This window comes from Heliconius melpomene, chromosome 15 (genome assembly GCF_056956725.1).
Source record: "Heliconius melpomene rosina isolate 202511_hmr_F chromosome 15, ASM5695672v1, whole genome shotgun sequence".
In the NCBI taxonomy this organism is placed as follows: Eukaryota; Metazoa; Arthropoda; class Insecta; order Lepidoptera; family Nymphalidae; genus Heliconius; species Heliconius melpomene.
The window spans coordinates 6,084,198-6,102,504 of NC_140403.1; the positions used below are offsets into that span (position 1 = coordinate 6,084,198).

At 30.4% G+C, this 18,307-nt stretch overlaps 4 protein-coding genes across 4 annotated transcripts; 2 read left to right on the plus strand and 2 right to left on the minus strand.

The window, feature by feature from the left end:
- The first annotated feature begins 1,460 nt into the window (after window positions 1-1,460).
- Window positions 1,461-2,660, plus strand: CtsB (Cathepsin B). The gene has a single exon (XM_085198370.1). The coding sequence runs from the start codon at window positions 1,562-1,564 to the stop codon at window positions 2,567-2,569; it is 1,008 nt and encodes a 335-aa protein (XP_085054496.1). The 5' UTR covers window positions 1,461-1,561; the 3' UTR covers window positions 2,570-2,660.
- A 2,822-nt stretch (window positions 2,661-5,482) lies between these two features.
- LOC146531475 (uncharacterized) lies at window positions 5,483-13,123 on the minus strand. Its single transcript, XM_085198371.1, has 8 exons — window positions 12,905-13,123; window positions 12,622-12,770; window positions 12,384-12,537; window positions 11,557-12,129; window positions 10,146-10,442; window positions 9,153-9,258; window positions 7,797-7,969; window positions 5,483-7,510 (listed from the first exon to the last, which is right to left on the minus strand). Exons 1-7 carry the CDS (start codon window positions 12,951-12,953, stop codon window positions 7,804-7,806), a joined length of 1,494 nt encoding a protein of 497 aa, XP_085054497.1. The 5' UTR covers window positions 12,954-13,123; the 3' UTR covers window positions 5,483-7,510; window positions 7,797-7,803.
- Window positions 13,124-13,992: 869 nt separating this feature from the next.
- On the plus strand, window positions 13,993-17,225 carry LOC146531476 (uncharacterized). The gene is made up of 2 exons (XM_085198373.1): window positions 13,993-14,468; window positions 15,530-17,225. The coding sequence occupies exons 1-2, from the start codon at window positions 14,136-14,138 to the stop codon at window positions 15,803-15,805; spliced, it is 609 nt and encodes a 202-aa protein (XP_085054499.1). The 5' UTR covers window positions 13,993-14,135; the 3' UTR covers window positions 15,806-17,225.
- Window positions 16,759-18,272, minus strand: Alg14 (ALG14, UDP-N-acetylglucosaminyltransferase subunit). The gene has a single exon (XM_085198372.1). It carries the CDS (start codon window positions 18,127-18,129, stop codon window positions 17,494-17,496), a length of 636 nt encoding a protein of 211 aa, XP_085054498.1. The 5' UTR covers window positions 18,130-18,272; the 3' UTR covers window positions 16,759-17,493.
- Between the last annotated feature and the right edge of the window lie 35 nt (window positions 18,273-18,307).

The following is an 18,307-nucleotide window of genomic DNA, read 5'->3' on the forward strand; positions in this document are numbered from 1 at the left end:
TTTGTTTCTATTGATTTATTTCATAGTATATGCCTACTCAATTAAAAATCAAAGTGCGGCATTGTTGGAATGGGGTAAATAAACAATTAAAATTTATTAGAAAACATATTTCATTATTTTATAGCAAAATATTTTATTTGTATAACAATATAATGTCGAAGTGATCTTGCCTTGTCCAAGAGGTCAGTAGTCTCTTCATATCTGTTAAGTACGCTGATATAAAACAATTATTTACAAACAATAATGTTCTAGTAACAGTATAATGACGTTTCTTAGCTTATCATTCGTCCCGCATATCCTACTCTCTTATGTCAAAAAAGCCCGACAAATGAAAATAATTTAAATATTATTATTATTGTTCAGTGTGGGGATCGAACCCACAACCATCACATGCACACTTAAACACCGTAGCCTTGCGCAACGACGTCGCCATCTGTAATAATGATTGCATATTGCTAAAATTACAGGATGTCAGAAATTTAACAGCTTAGCGACGAAGGGTGTGAGCTCGAGCCGTACGTTATATATTTTTTATACTTATGTCCTGAGTCTCTCCATCTGTGTAAAAGTAAAATATATAAAATGAAATCTCATGTATATTATATTTATAAATAAAAAAAATAACCATCTCATCAGTAAAGTGGGTCAAAACACATATTATTTGAAAGGTATCCATTAAAAAAATGTTCAGAGTTACATATAGTATTACGGCATGTGAAAAAAAAATTAAATACATATATTCATAAATTTGAATTTTATTTCGTACCTGATTTATTTTCATTTTCAAAACATAAAGTCGTTATAATTTGCAAAACTTATGTTTTATAAAGTCGTCATAATTATGCAGATCTCTAATTAATTTGAACGCGAACTTTTTTAACAAGTAATATTGTATGACAGCGGCTGGTGCTCTCATTATCGAAGTAATTAATGTAGATGCAAAAAAAAAAACCTGGAATAAATTTTCATTTTAGTCTGTGAATAAATTATAGCATAAAACTTCTTTTTCTTCAACATGCTATGATATAACTTGACTTCGTGTACATTTCTATAAGCAAAATCAATATAAATAATAATAATAAATATTCTGTTGACCCGGGCTTTTTTGTTTGGTTTCTTGTGACGAAATTATTATGAAAATCCTTCGCTGTTTATATTTTCTTAAAATTAATATACTTACATCATTAGAAACTATCTATATAGTTGGTATATTTCACACATATATCTAATGTTAAAAAATAAATGTTTTCCATTTCTACGAATCAGCACATTTATCAAAAGTAAATACTTACACAAAACAAATACAATTATATAAAATAAGTAAACATTTATTAGCTGCTATAGTCAATTGTTATTGCTACATATTTTCTTTGTTCTATTATCGTGATTAACCTTCGACACGCGTGGTCAAGCGCTGCTGTCTCGTTCCCTCAGGTCCTCACTCCTCAGGTCACTTACTCGGCGTATGAGCATTGAACACTCAGTCGACGTGCATCGCCCGTTCCGTGTGCGCCCGATACATTTTAACTCATAATAACATTACTCGTATATCTAGTGCAAAATGTTTCTTCTTCGTGCTAAGTGTTTCTTGCTATTATTTTCGTTTTCTATTTGTTCTGCATACGTACATCCATTCTCCGAGGAATTCATAGATATTATTAATACTAAAACAACAACATGGAAAGCTGGACGAAATTTCGCTATGGAAATGCCGTTGAACGCAATTAAAAATTTATTAGGAGCTCTTAAGGATGAGTATTATGAGAAGCTACCGACTGTTACACACGATGTGGAATTAATAGAGAGTTTGCCAGAAAATTTCGATCCTAGAGATAAATGGCCAAATTGTCCCACTCTAAATGAAATTCGAGATCAGGGATCTTGCGGAAGCTGCTGGGCGTTTGGTGCAGTCGAAGCAATGAGCGATCGGTACTGTATCTATTCGAACGGAACGAAACATTTTCACTTCTCCGCGGAAGATTTACTTAGCTGCTGTCCAATTTGCGGACTCGGTTGCAGTGGTGGGATCCCTACATTGGCGTGGGAGTACTGGAAGCACTTTGGGTTGGTCTCTGGAGGAAATTACAATTCCTCTCAAGGTTGTCGTCCTTATGAGATTGCCCCCTGCGAGCATCACGTTCCCGGCAACAGGATGCCATGTAGCGGAGATACAAAGACCCCTAAGTGTTACAGAACTTGCCGCGACGGCTATAGCACATCTTACAAACAAGACAAACAATACGCAAAGCATATCTACTCTATACGAGGAGGTGAAGATCACATTAAAGCGGAACTTTTCGAGAATGGACCAGTAGAGGGGGCGTTCACCGTCTACGCAGACCTGCTATCCTATAAAAGCGGCGTTTACAAGCATGTAGCAGGAGACGCTCTCGGCGGACATGCTATTAAAATTATGGGTTGGGGAGTTGAAAACGGTAACAAATATTGGCTTATCGCAAATTCTTGGAACTCTGATTGGGGTGATAATGGCTTCTTTAAAATCGCTCGTGGGGAGGACGAATGTGGCATTGAAAGTTCCATTATTGGTGGGGAACCTTTATATTCGTAATGTGTAATGATTATAAAATTTTTAAGTAAGTAAAATTGTAGGTGATTTGGAATGTTCTAAATAGGTATATTGTAATAAAATGTTATGTAAATATTTGTCGTTTTGTTTGACTCATACAAGGTAATATAAGAAAATAATAAATGGTTAGCATAAAACAAAAGAAGGGAATTGTTTAAATTTTTTTAAAACGTTTATACTCGTATCAGTATTTTAAAAAAATGCTACACTTAGTATGTCATATGAATAATTAATATCGCAACTTGCAAAATATGGATATACTTAGTTTAAAATGACAATAATTCTAAATGTAGTGAAAGTTAACCACATTTAAGAAATACATTGTCTAATTATTATTTTCTTTCTCATAAACATATCTCATTGCTTCCTGATTTCCTGTAACACAATATTTTTATTCAAATTATATTATACTTTTTTATTGCTGTCTGTCTGTCCTGCTGACAGTCGTTGAGGAGCACCAACATGCTACTGTAAATGCGACAGGTTACGGGTTCCTACTCGGAAATGAAATATTTAATATTTTCATTTTCTCCCTCTGGCAACAAGGCAAAACGCGGCGTTGAGTTCCGCGGAATACTTCCACATTTCGGCGGATAATGATAAAGGGAAATGTCTTAATCAGAACGATGTGTCTTAACACTAGGTTCCGATGTTCCTTCTGTCTAAGCAATAAACAATTTGAACATTAATAATTCAATAAGCCCGTTTATGTATATATAGTACGAGTATATAGCACACAATCAATAACAGAGAAGCCAAGCAATTAGGTATCGTTTGTAATTGAATTACCTACGTATTATTTCTATAATTAGATATAATTATTCAATTGTGTATAACATTCTGTAGAATATGTCTAGCTATCTACATATAATTTTAATAAAAAACAAAACCTTAAATATGCTAAGAATTTTACCATAATTTATATTACCACAGAATTTCCCAACTCTAAGCATCTATTAAACAGTCAACGATTATTGCCTGAAGTAGTCAGCGAGTTGAAGATCTTTATTTATTACTTGTGTGTAAAATTAAACTGAAAAGCGTTATGACCCGCCGAAAGCTTACTTTATAAGGCTATTTATTATACGGCACTGGAACCCGCTACACGATTAAAGAGATTTACCCCCCATAAGTTTACTATAAGTATTTAATGACTACACAAATTTTACTATAACGGTTATAGTAAAAACGTAAATGACAGATAGTGTTTTAAAAGAATAATGTAAATTATATAACCTAATTAATAACTACTTATGTCAATAAATCAATATTTTTTCGCAATCTACACAACAGTTGAGGCCATTCGAAATGTAGGGGCGTGTGACTGTAAATGAGACAGTTTGTGGGTTCGATTCCCACTCAAAGAAATGAAACTTTGAATATTTAAATTTCGTCGCTTTGGTGTCGAAGTAAAACGCGGCGTTTAGTTCCACCACTTAACACAATGCCTCCAGGCTCCCCATCTCCTGCCTATCCTGCTTAATGCGTGATGCGACGTGCAGCTGAAAAAAAAAGTCTACCATAGTAGGGGCTCGTAACGCATATATATATAGCGCCTACACGCTTGGAGAGTTTAAATTTTAATGAAATGCAAAAATGAATACCTTTAATGTCCAAGTCGGCTTTTCTGTGCTCACGTTTAAATTGGGAAAACTTATTGCTTTAGCGAAGTTACGAATGTGAGAGGAATAAAAATGTACACTTTATTAACTTCCGTATCGTAAAAGGTCTCTTTTTCTTTATATATAAGTAATGTTGATACTTTTGGAATGATAAAATAAAAGAGGGTGTTTTCTCAGAATATTTTTATTTTTTTTTAGCATGAGGTTAATGCTGTTAGCCCTGTGGGCTTTTACTGCGTGAAACGCCCGCAAAGACGCCCGCAAAGCGTCCTTTCAGTCGCGGCTTCATGTCGCGGCTGGTTTGCTTAGCATAGGTGAATCTCAATCCTCTCGACGGCCGCAAGCCAAGGTTTGAGCCCCTCAGGAGGTGCTCTTCCCGCCGTCGACTCACTCACAGGCAGCCACGTAGTGCTTGCTTTTGTTCATAGATATCCTCTTCCCTACCCAACCGGTGTCGCATGTAAGGGTTATGGATTCGAATTCTACTTGAACTTTATTGAAAACATTCAAAGGAGTCGTAAAATTTATCTTGGAAATACCTACTAGCTTTTACCGGCGGTTTTTTTCCAGTGGGCAAATGGAAATAACTAAGAGTTGTGTCACACAAGACAAATTCTTATTGCCTTCACTGACTGATTGTCTGGCAATCTAGACTTTTTTATCTCTCACACATTTAATGAATGCACAAAAATAAAATAATTAATTTAGAATGCATTTGGAATATAATTCAGTGACAGTATTCACGCTTTCAGCGAGTGCCCTCTGTACAAGTGTTATAAGCGTGACCTACAACTGTGTTCTTGCTGCCTACTTGTACTTGTTTGCTTCCTTATTATGAAATTTAAAAGTAACTTAAGTTTTCTATTCCATTTTGAAATTAATTTTGTCTTTTATTTGGATGCCGTAGTTTGCGTATTAAATAGATGTATATTTAAGCTTTAGCTAATTATAAACTTTGTTTAACATGTAGGATTTTCTAAATTACCTAGATGTTAAACAGGGAGATAGATATATGATAGATATATTGATGAATTTGAATTTTTGTTTTTAATAAATTAAAAGATGCATCAGAAAAAAAAATTGACCAAGTTGCCACCAACCTCACAAATAACGAATAGTAGAACGAACTTTTTAAATAGTAAACAGATATAATTAATTATCAATAATTTCTATCATTATTTTAGTTTAAATTATTATTTAGATTATTAGTAATTAAAATATTATTTTATACTTTTAAAATCAGATTATAAGGGAAGATTAAATTAAAATATAATTTTCAATTAACACTTTATTATAACTACAAAATAATTATACATTCTGTACTTTAGACGCAAAGAACTTAATCGCGTTATATAAAGGGCAAAGGTGTAAAACACTCAGCACTATAATCATGTATAAATAAACATAATTTATCTACAACTTCACAAAATATATACAATATTATAGTATTAGGACTAGAATGAAAAAAGAAAGCTTACACCAAATATCTGATTTAAACAAACAATTTTAAGTAGTAATAACAAAAAAATATATTAATACAAATTTAATAGGTAAATTCATGATCAAAACTATTTGATCAAGCTACTCAACAGGTTGTGGATTCGATTCCTACTGTAGGAAATGAAAATATTAAAAAAATATTTTAGATATTTTAATTTCCACTTTCAATCAACTTGTCAGTTCGACGGAAAGTGGAGAACAAGTGTCTTAATGAGAATGGAATGTCTTAAAGTGTTAAGACAATTAAACAAATAAAACAAATAAACAATTACAATTCTTTGCTTCTAAAACACAGAAACAATAATAATATACTAATACTAAATATGTAAATACAAGTACATCTATTCATTTAAACCTATTATATCACAAAACATGACTGATCACTTTTATAATTCTATACATAGATCAATACTTATATGCATCAGCTTGCAAATTTAATCTTTAAATGTATAAACATAAATATTAAAGTTTATTGTATCATATAGAAAATTCTTGAAATTGGTTTTTATACATTTGGCAATACTAATAATGCTATAGTTATTATACGTTCAGTGCAATTGGAAGTAGAAAATTATTTAAAATATATGTATATCGCTGCTTTGAAAGACCTTATCGAGAAAAAAATCAGTACCATTATAAATAAACACCTAAATATATTCCTTTACTTTTTTATTTAAAAAAAATAAATTATCAGTATGTAAATATTATAAAATTGACAGTTTTTTATCGATTTCATTTGGAACAATATCTATTTACGGTGCTGTCATTCTTTCAAAGCAGCTTGGAAAGGAAGTGTTCTTATAACTCTAAGAATGATATAATATATATAAAATAACAATTTTACATATCTTCAATGATAAATTACTAGACCACAGCAAGTCAGGGACAAGAAGCTAGTCTAATATGATATTGCGAATTATATATTAATGTTAATTTTTTATATAGTAAAATATATAAGATTTCATAGTCAATATTATAATATACCAAATAATATTTAAATTAAGAAATGCGTACATCTTGCCAGCATTCATCAGTCTATAATAAAGCTTATTATATAATTCCTACATAAACCATTTACCTATAATATAACATTTTAATTTACAAGGACAGATACAAAATTATTTTTAAAGCGATATAATTACTTTAATTAGAATTCTATAGTATATGTATGTCTAAATGATTTATGGCATTCTAATTTAAATTTATATTATGAATACAGATTTATTTTTAATCTTCTTTATTTATTTTTAATTACTATTTTCATTTAATCACCGAATGCAAACATATTATCATTAAAAAGTATTTTGCATTATGCAAAGAAAATCATTGTAAATTTAATTAGAACAATTTGAATATATATTTTTTAATAATTATAATATAATACATTTATTTACTTAAAATTAAAAAAAATGAACTTTATTAATATTACATATTAATACAATCGTAAAAACAAATCAAATCACTTTGGTTAATTAATTTAAATAAAAAAATATATTCTGAAATTCATATCTTTATAAGCTCAAATTAACTTTTACTCAAATTGTTATACAGCTGCTTTCTACGCTATACGAAACTGTGCTAGGGTTAGGAACTATTATAATATATTATAATATATATTATTAAATATAATATATATTATTAAATTTCGTTTAGAATCAATGTTTAAACTATAAAACGTTCACAATTTTACATTATATACGACTTATGGAATGACCAATATACTGACTAAAATAAAGATAACTTTATTTACCGCTATATATACTGGGCCGAATAAATTTTAAATACTTGGTTACGAGCAAACCTGAAAGAAATTAAAAAATAATTATTATATTATCATTAGAATAAAATATTAGAAATTTTTTTATATATACTATTTGAATATACATATTGTGGTGAATATTTTGTTTTATATTTGTAGAGCTTAGAATTTGAGGCCATCGGCAGTTGTAGGTTTCATCTCTACTCGAGGAAATGAATCATTCAATATTTTCATGGGAAACGTAGTGTCTTAACATTAGGTTCCCTCAGCCGTTGCTATATACGGGGTACAGCGTAAGACTAAAAAAAATATTAAACATTCAACTCACCCATCGCTTATGACATGGAATCGTATCTCGTATCATTAGTAAGAGGTTCAGTGTCCTCTCGTTGTCTAAAATTAAAAGCATTTCGGAAGCTATCCCTCAGACGCTCAGCAAATGATTTGTAATCGAGGTTGACTTGCTGACCGAAGTCGAAGTCCGCTACTTCTACTGTATATCTGTGACAAAATAATTGTGGTATCAATGCCTCCAGAATTTGACGGAAAGTGGGTGTCTTAACATTAGGCTCCCTCTGCCTAACCTGCTGTTTGCGAGATACGGTTGATCTGTGAAGCTTTTTTTTTTATACATATACTAGCGGACGCGCGCAGCTTCGCTTGCCTATTTAAGGGTGAATTCTAATAACCCATGAAACATGTGTTCAATGAAATATTTTTAAGTCTAAATTTCAAATTTTATAAAAATCGGTGGCGATTTAAAGATTTTTCCATACAAACTTTCAACCCCTTATTTGCAACCTTAGGGGGTGAATTCTAGAAAACGATGAAACACGTGTTCAATTAAATACTTTTAAAAATCTAAATTTCAAATTTTATAAAAATCGGTGCCGATTTAATTTTTTTTCCATACAAACTTGGAACCCCTATTTCACCCCTTTAGGGTTAAAATTTTTCAAAATCCCTTCTTAGTGGATGTCCAGATTAGGAAAGTAAACTTTTGTTCCAATTTAACGTTTCTACGCACAGCGGTTACGGCTGTTCGTGCGTCTTACCTCAGTCAGTGAGGACAAGTCCTTTTATATATATAGATTAATAGGTATGCAGAGGCCACCTCACCAGGGTTTGTAATTATCTAATAAACACTGTATTTTATTATAAATAGAAAAGAAACTTAGTTACAGTTAGTACTTACTCAATGTGATATGAACATGTGACATGATAAAAGGTCAAAGACATATTTATTATCAAATAAATATTTAATATTGTATATTTTTAACCGACTTCTATAAGAAAAGGAGGTTATCAATTTGACTGTATTTTTGTTATGTTCGAAAACAGATTCCTTTAGCATATTTTACATTTAACCACGTGTACTTTTTTAACTTTAATTACCAACTACTCATATTGGAAGATAATTATTTTCAATCAAAATTAATTTTTAATTTTTTGTCATTATTAATCTCGTACATTTTTTTATTGTTTGAATTTATACTAGCAACGATTTCTTTAGAAAGATCGAGATAAGAATCAAGTCTTGTACTAAATTCATTATGCAAAAAACAAGTTATCTTACAAAAAAAATTAGAAAACTGAGTGTCGTGACCCAAAGTTCTGCCTACCTTACTATGTAAAACAAAACAATTTTTTTTTAAAGAGACACAAACAAATAAAATATAAATACCTGGATCGATGTTGATAGTAAGCAATACCGAATACGACAAGAATGACAGCTACAAGGCAAAATGTCACAGGCACCACTATAACTGACAGTTGGGCGTGGACGGATGCTGAAACAATACATATGTATGTAGCTGTAAGCTAACAATTTTTTTTTAGTAGAAGTAACATGGAAACCATTCCATTGCAAAAGCCCGGCGTTAAATTCCGCTAATCAACACGCAATGCCTCGAAAAAAGCGACAGAAAGAGTAGAAGCGAGAGAATGGAGTGTCTTAACACTAGGGTCCCTTTGTCTACCCTGCTATGTGCATGCCTGCCTGTGCCTGCAGCGTGAAGCTGTGCCAATTGTTAATCATTTAATTATATTTATACCTATCTATACAATAAACATTTTCATACATTATCCTGCCTATAGCAGGGAGGTAGGCAGTCAAAACATAGTATCAAACCACTCCATACTCCACACGAATCAGACACATTGCGTGTTGAGTGGTTGATGTTAACGCCGCGCGTTATCTTACGGGAAAGTCTTACAGTAATAAGAATTTAAGTAAAATTATTATACCAAATGGAAATCAAATCTACAATTATCATGTTTACAGTTGGCCTTAGCTCCACTGCGCCTTGAGGGTCTTAGCTACTCCATTTTATCTATCACATTGTCAAAATGCTTACAAAATATAATTACCTATTAAATTTTTTTATCACTAAGCAATGAAAAAGAGTTTTATATAATTTGTTTTATAAATTAAATTATTCAAATTAAACTAGGCCAGTTGAGTCGCAGTGGCACAAGCATGTGACTGTAAACGCGACAGGATATGAAATATTTAATATTATCATTTCTTCTCTCTGGCGTCGAGGCAAAAACGCCAAAAAGTTCCGCCATTCAACACAAAATACCTCTATAGTTCGGCGGAAAGTGATGAGCGAAGTCTCTCTGCCTACCCTGCTACATACAGGATACAGCGTGGAAAAAAAAACATTAAACATACCTTTATAAATATTTATGGTGGCTCTCGAAACAGCTTTACCAATATCGTTCTCTATGATAACAACAACCGTATGCTGATTGCTATCAGAGAAATAATGGACAAGTGGGAAAATATTAGAACTTGTTTGTATTTTATTATTCTGTGTACAAGTTTCATTTCCCGTCACGTTATACTGGCCAAGTTTGTATACAGCGCAATAGTAAAATGGCGGCGATCCGGTGTAGTTTACTTTCAAATTCAATAAGTCGCCGTGCTGCAACCAGTTCATGCCTGTTATGTTGATTGTTGAAATTGATTCTGAAAGAATACATAAATTTTATTTAATACTACCGACCCACGCGCGGCTTCACCTGCTTGAAATATATAATTATAAATTTACTAATATTTAATTTACAGCAACATTAAAATGGTATAACTTTTTCGAGATAATTTTCACAGACAACGCCTAATTTTCGAGATATTCGGTGTTGTGTGGCGGAACTCAACGCCGCGCTTTATCTACCACTTTAAACATAATTATTCTCCGATTGGGGATCGAATCCACGACCGTCACGTTTACAGTCTGATACTATTCCACTGAGTCACGGGCCTCTTATAATAATATAAATTATTTACGCAACATACATTCCATTCAAAATACTGTTTAAAAATAAAAGTGAATTTGCATTAGTAATAAAAATATATTATATTTTCAAAATACATTAATAAACAACAAACTTTAAATATAAGTTACTCAAGTTATTTTTCCAATGAAAATTATATCAATGTGTAAGCAGGATTATTTTTTTTATTACATTTTATTATATGATCGTGATCAGGTCATTAAATAAAGGATATTATAAACTTATATAACTTTCCATTTAACCTTAGCAACTATAAAAAATTGTTAACTATTTATATTACTTGATATTTTTGCAAATTTGATCATTGTTATAAACTCAGCTGAGTCAATATTCTTGCTCATAGTCTATTTGTAGAATTTATTTATTTTTTCACTTTTAAAACTTTTCACATGTATATAAAGGAAACATATTGATGGCATATGCTTCTTTAAACTTGGAAATTTGAATATTATCACACCTATACAAATATTCAAAAACAATTCAATAATATTAAGTATTAAGCAATTTTAATATGCTGTAGTTGGAAAGCAGCACATCATCAAACTAGAAAGGCGACGGTTGTGATCAGAACAATTGTTTAATTTCATTGGCTCATTCTGTCAACGACACAAAAAGCGGCGTTAATTTACGCAATATCCTAAAAATTGGATGGTGCGTCTGGAACAGAGCGTCGCTTAACATGCTACTAGTTTACCTCTGCCTACACTGCCAAATGCTGGTTATGAATAAAAAAAATACAAAATATCCCTAAAAGCTAAAAAATATAATGTAAATAAAAAAATCTTTACCTCGAACACTTATAGTTTCTTGATAATGGCCATAAGTGTAAGTATCTCCTATTGGCACTACACTGGAGTTGTGACAAATGAAATCTTTGATTGCATTCTTCTTCTTAGTTGTTTTATTGAAAAACGATCTTTTCGATATTTTATGTGTTTCATTAGCTGTTATATTTTGGTTATCAACACTAGTCGTAGCAATTGTTGTCGGTTTAGGTGTAGTTGTTGTTGTGGTTGTTGTTGTAGTTGTAGTAGTTGTTGTAGTGGTAGTGGTAGTAGTAGTTGTTGTTGTCGTAGTTGTAATCGGGGGCAACGGTTCATTATTAGCAACAACCAAAGCATCAATATAATGATCATTCATCACATCTTGATAAGTATAGTTTAATGAAAAATCTGTAGTTTGGTCTATATATTGACAATCGATAAACCAATATGTGATGATAGTTGAAGCATTCTTCTTAAGAAACTGTAGCTCATTTTCAGGTAGTTTTATAAAATGGTGAACAGTTTTATTTACTGCTACAAATTTGTTGGGCCTCTCTAAATCATTCTGGACGAGTGTAAGATTACCATTTAATGAATCTGAAAATAGTGAAATAGCTATCAAAACATTGTATTTACATCAGTTTAAATATCTAAAATGCTATTTGAGCTGTTCATGGTGCAGTGCCTGACTGTAAATGTGATGCTTGTACGGTCGATTTAAATATTGTGTGGTGCATGGCAAAGCATGGTCTGAGTTCATCCAACACACAACGCCTCAGAACATAATTCAACAGCAAGTGGGGAATGGATTAATGGGGAAAATAAAAAAATCAATAATTAAAATATAATACCTGTTAATTCAAATGTTGTACTAGAAGTAGTTACTAAATACCACATTCCATAGAAACTTTTCATAAGATTAACTTTGACTGTGTAATCTCGAGCTTCATATAAGTTTTTAGGATACTCTACTACCCAATGTGATTTATTTGAAGATTCTATAAACTGTAAATATGTGTCGCAAAAAAGTTAAATTAAATTGTTTATAATAAAGAAATATTAATCAACATATGATCATACAAAACCTACTTCAGCAGTATGTTGAGGTTGTGCATCATCCCAATACACAAATCTAAGATTTTCACCTCCATAACCGCTTACTGTTGCTACAAACGTAACATTAGACCCTCGCACAGCAGGACCATCACTTATTAGAGATAGCTTCAATCCTGATACAACTATAATATACAATTTTATAGGTAAATTAATGGTTAAATGTTTTTTTAAATAATATTCTTCAGGTATTATTTATATAAAATCTATATTCAAGTTATTTTATATTTATACGCACAATTCTTACTTATTATCATACCTTCTTGTAGTACAACAATAAACCAAAACAGTTGCAGAAATCGGGACATTTTTCACGTATTTGTTTTAATCAACTTGACATACGCACTAACAGATCAGTAAATTTATATGAAAACACATTCAATATAAATTAATATTTAACGTGTTATAGAAACGAAAGAAAATATTAAAAATATACTCAATATAATATTTTGCGTCATCATAAGCACTATTTGAAGTATTTGACAATTGCCAATTGCTGACACTGACACCAACTGTCAAGTATAGCTATCTATAAAGAGCCACAGAACTGAACTGAATTGAGCCATAGAGTACAAATTAGCTAAGGGTAAGGAAATTCTCAAGTTCATTTTGGTGAACGAGAATGAACGATATGCTTTTTTCAAAGAGCCTTCCTTTTTATGGTATAGTTAGGAGACTTCTGTGCTACAAATGTCAACTGTCAAATATAGTACTGCAATGTGTCAATGTCACTGTCAATATCAAATTGCCCGCTCTTTTCATTTTGTTATTAAGTTACTAATTTAAGCGGGAAGACATATTTGGCCCTCATATACTTGAGGTTACACGTGTGGTAGTTGATGTGATTTGTTACTAGGTTGTTAATAGCTCATTATTAGCAAGTTATAAAGTAATTTAAATGTTTTAATTAATAAATATTGTGAATTGGTTAAAAAAGCTGCTATAATTAACACTGAGTAAATACCTATATGTGTTTTCGAATGTTGTTGGTGTTTTATATAGGTTTCTAGTTATTTAAACTTCAGTTTATAGTTATTTTGATTTTTAATAAATAAGATTGTATTTGTAACAATAGTGTTGTATAGTTTTCTTTTGATATTTCACTTCTGAAACCTAATTGTATATTCTCTTCTAATATGTTCGTTTAGCAAAATGTTCATAACGGCTATATTATACGGCTATAGTTGTAGTGCAGAGGCACAAAAGAAAGAAATTTAAATACAACCAATATTAAAAAATATTTTAATTCACTTTCTCAACAATTGCTCTTAACAATTTATTTATAACCTGTAATAGAAATTTAAAAAAAACTTTAATACTTAACTTTTTAATCTGTGCCTGAAGGACGAGAGAAGCAAAAAGTTATTTGTGATAGTTGCACTTCTCAATTTTTGCAAGTTATAAACATTTTTTGTGGAAACTCTAAATATGAATTTTAAGTAATAATAAATAATAATAATTGACCATTTTCAAATAATTATAATAAAAAAATGTCTGCTGTTTTTGATACTCCATTTAGTCGACGTTTGCATCGTCTGCGGCATCGAGATTTTGATTTGGATGAAGATCAAAGATTTGGACGATGTGACTGTACAAGCTATTCCTACTTTGTGTTATCAATGGTCCTATTTTCTGTTGGAACAGTTATAACAGTACTAGCACTTGGAGACGCTGATGGCTATATTCTGAGCAACTTAGGACACATGTGGCTAGTGGGACCCATATTTATTTGTTCAGGAATGATGGTAGCTGTAAAAAGTATGTTATATTTGCGCAGGAAAAGTGTTATACAAATGCTTTTACACCAACGTGCAATAATCAGGGTAAGTTATTCGAATATCTATTAACATAAAACTTTCAAGATTTAACACGCATGTAAATGATTTAAGTAAATACAATAGGTATCTGCTATCTATAATTTATGGATGAAACGTAATTCCTAATTATAAAGTTTTTTATCATACTTTTAGAATTGAGGTAAATTTGTATTAATAACACTTATATTTATATGTTGAATTTAGAAAGTAAACTAAAAAAAATTACACCACTAAGCTTAATATTAATTATTAAACATGTATGTTAAATGTAAAGAAATCATATAAGACAAATATATGTGTTGGTATCATTATCTAATAATTTATTCAAAGGGGAAGTCAATGAACAGTATAATGCAACTTTAATGTTGATTTTTTATTCTTTACAAAATGCAATATTTATGTTAGCTTAATAGCATGGTGCAGTAGGGCAGTCCCCATTCTGAAGAATTTTTAATTTCTGCACTCTGATAGGCAATTTTAAGTTTTTACAAGCTTTTATGTATGAATATGACCTCATTAGTTATGTAGTAAGTAGTTCTGATCATGATTTGAAATCACAAGAACCCATATAAATTATTTAATCTTTTTATGTATTTAGAGGAATACAAACGTGAAAGGCAATGCAATTAGATTTTTTTTATGCATTGCAGAAAGCTTATGAGTTTTGTTCCATAAAGTTAATTTTATGTAAATGAAAAAAGCATGTTTTATACCTTTTTGTTGACTTTGTATCTATTTTAGTATAGCATAGTGGTTTTCAAAGTTGAACATTACAATTCCTCATTTATTATAACATAGAGGTAGAGGTAGAGGGTACCTAGAGTTTGTTAAGAGACTACATTTTCCATTCTTCAACAATTTTTCAAGATATTATGTGTTCTGTAGCACAGTTCAATACTGTGTTTTTCTTGTTACCAGAGCAAGAGAATAAAAATAATTAATTTCGTATGAGTTAAACCCACACCCATTTTGTTTATAGTATTAAACTGGGCCACAACAGCCCAATTTTATTTAGTATGTGTATAAATTATCTTTTTCGGCTATTAACACATTTTTTTTATTTGCAGGACATGGCTAGCGTGCATGCGGAACAAGCCTATGGCGGTCAAGTACCTCGGACAGCTTCAAGTGCTACATTGCCTCCTTCATACGATGCTCTTATATCTAATGCTTCTATAAATAAACCTCAGGCCTCTAGTTCAGAACCTCCACCCCCAACTTATGATGAAGCCATGTATTTAATTGATGAAGAAAAATATCATATAGAAAATAAAAATGATAATGGTGCAAAGCAAGAAACTAGTAATCAATCCAATTCCAATACTGATGACAGCAAACCATAAATATATGAATAGATGGCTATTTTTGTATGTTTGGCTTTTAAAACTTAATACTTCCCTTTGTACTTATGATTTTACAGTTGTAGTCAACTTTTTTGTAGTATTCTCTAATGTGCCTAATATATTGACCTTTTGGCAATATTGTTATAGGGTTTCTTATGGTAAGCTAATAATTTAGATTAAGTTCTATTTGTGATGTTAACATTTCACTTAAACTGGTTCATATCAGTTCTTCAGAGTGTCTAATTTTTAGTTTTAAGTTATTTGATAAAATTAGTTTTTTATATATTATGTAATTAAGAAATTCCTGAATCTTTTGTTTAATGTTGTATTTGAAGTAACAAGAAAAACCATAAAAATCCTAAATGTGCCCAGTGAATGGGGTTAAGTCCACTATATTATTTGTTTATTGTAATCTGTTATTTACTTACTATAATAATTTAATATACAGATTATGCATTTGCTGTTAAAACTATTCATCTTAAGTTAGTAAAGTCATTATAATTTAAAGAAATTGAAAACACAATATAATGTAGCTTAGCATATTAGCATAGGTATATTACCTTAAAGTGGCCTTTACTGTGTATCTTTAAAAAAATAATGAATGGTAATCAAATGAAAATTAAAATATTGGTTGCTGTGATATAAGCATTAGGAAATGTGGGAGATATTTTTTTTTGTGGAAACTCATATTTAAAACTTTTCTTTTTCATATTACTAGTTTACTATATAGGGTTCCTGTTTGCACAAAATAGTTTTCGATTTTTAGATATAGTTAAGTCTCGTCCACATAATTTTTAATATGTAACAAAGCAAGTCCATATTGTTAGCTATTTTTTGAGCATATTGTGCATCTCATAAAACTCGAAATATTGTTTAACAATTTGTTAATATATTTGGATCTCACAATATATTTGTTAAAATGGGATATTTTGAAAATAAATAGCTGATTTATATTTATATATGTTACATGTCTTTAATGGTTTATGGTTAACAGTAAACATTAGTGATCATGGAATGCACTTAATTATTGTAAAGACTGAAGGATTTACATTTTACATTGTTGGCATTTTATATATATGAACATATACATAACATTTATTATATAGAATTATATTGATCTGACATAGATATTACTTAAACATTACATGTGTATTTATAAATGCAATTATTTTGATTGTGATTTCTTTTATAAATCCATTTCAAGTAGCATTAGCTCTACCAGGGTTTATCATCTTTTTTATATATGATTCATAGTCAATAAGTAATTATATTTACTTAAAGAGGGAAACTACATATGTATGAGGCTTTTTGTTTACAATGTTACATTTATTAATAAAATATTCAAAAAATATGGTCTCTTACTACCTACAACCAGTAATAACATTATAAAAAGATAAATATGCATATAAAAAGATTAAAATCTTTATATCAGATTCAAAACTTACATCCATTTGATACAATTACTTTTGTAATTATAATACATCTAGAGAATAGAAAAATAGTATATATTTATATGCATTACCTCGTTTAAATTAAATTGTGGGGTACACAGAAAATTCACTCAACTTAAGCAAGCACATTCATCAATGTTAATTTTCACCTCTTATATGCTAAATATATATATCTTAATTTTAATACAATAAATTAAAGGAACAAGTGCACTTGCATCAATTAATATATTTATTCAATTAGGTTAACCTTCCAAAATACTTTGCTCTGTAGCATGCATGCCTAAGTTGAGGCCATTGGATAATAAATATATCTGCTAGAAACTGCAATATTTTACCAGTTAGGGACAAAGTTCTTACTCTGCATAAGCTTTCTATAAAAACTACTCTACAATCTATAAGAAAAATACATCTAAATAAGAATGCAACCAAAACAATTGGTATACATGTACCAGGCCCATTACAGAAAATAACATCAGGTTTAAAATTATAAATTACAGGAATAGTACAATATGTTGAGTAAATGGTAGAAAACACAGAAGAAATATATGATTGTTTTACATTTCTGCTCCGAGGAATCCTGCATATTGTATAATCATTTGCCCTGGTTTCGAAGTTCAATATTTTAGCTTCGCTATTGGTATCATTTATGGCCAATATATATAAGCGCGGTTGATACTTTTTACTATCCAAATAAGACGTTATTCTTAACAATTCTGTAGTATGCCCACCGGAGCCAATGCAATAAATGGTTTTCAACGAAGTATTTCCGCTAATTAAACCACAATCACTTTTAAATATTTTATAGATCAAGAAGGCAACCCTTACTGTTAAAAAGCCGAATACTGTTATAAAAAAGTACACAATAAAATACATCTTGGCCCAGATAACTAAATATAGTTAAAATGGCAACTTTTCAGTAATATAACAGGTGAATTCTGCATTTATTAGTGTAATTTGAAAATCAATAAATGAATCAATACTTAGACTTAGAGAGTAGGAACCAGTAGTGACTGACAGATGACACTTGATAAATTGATAGCCAACCTGTGTT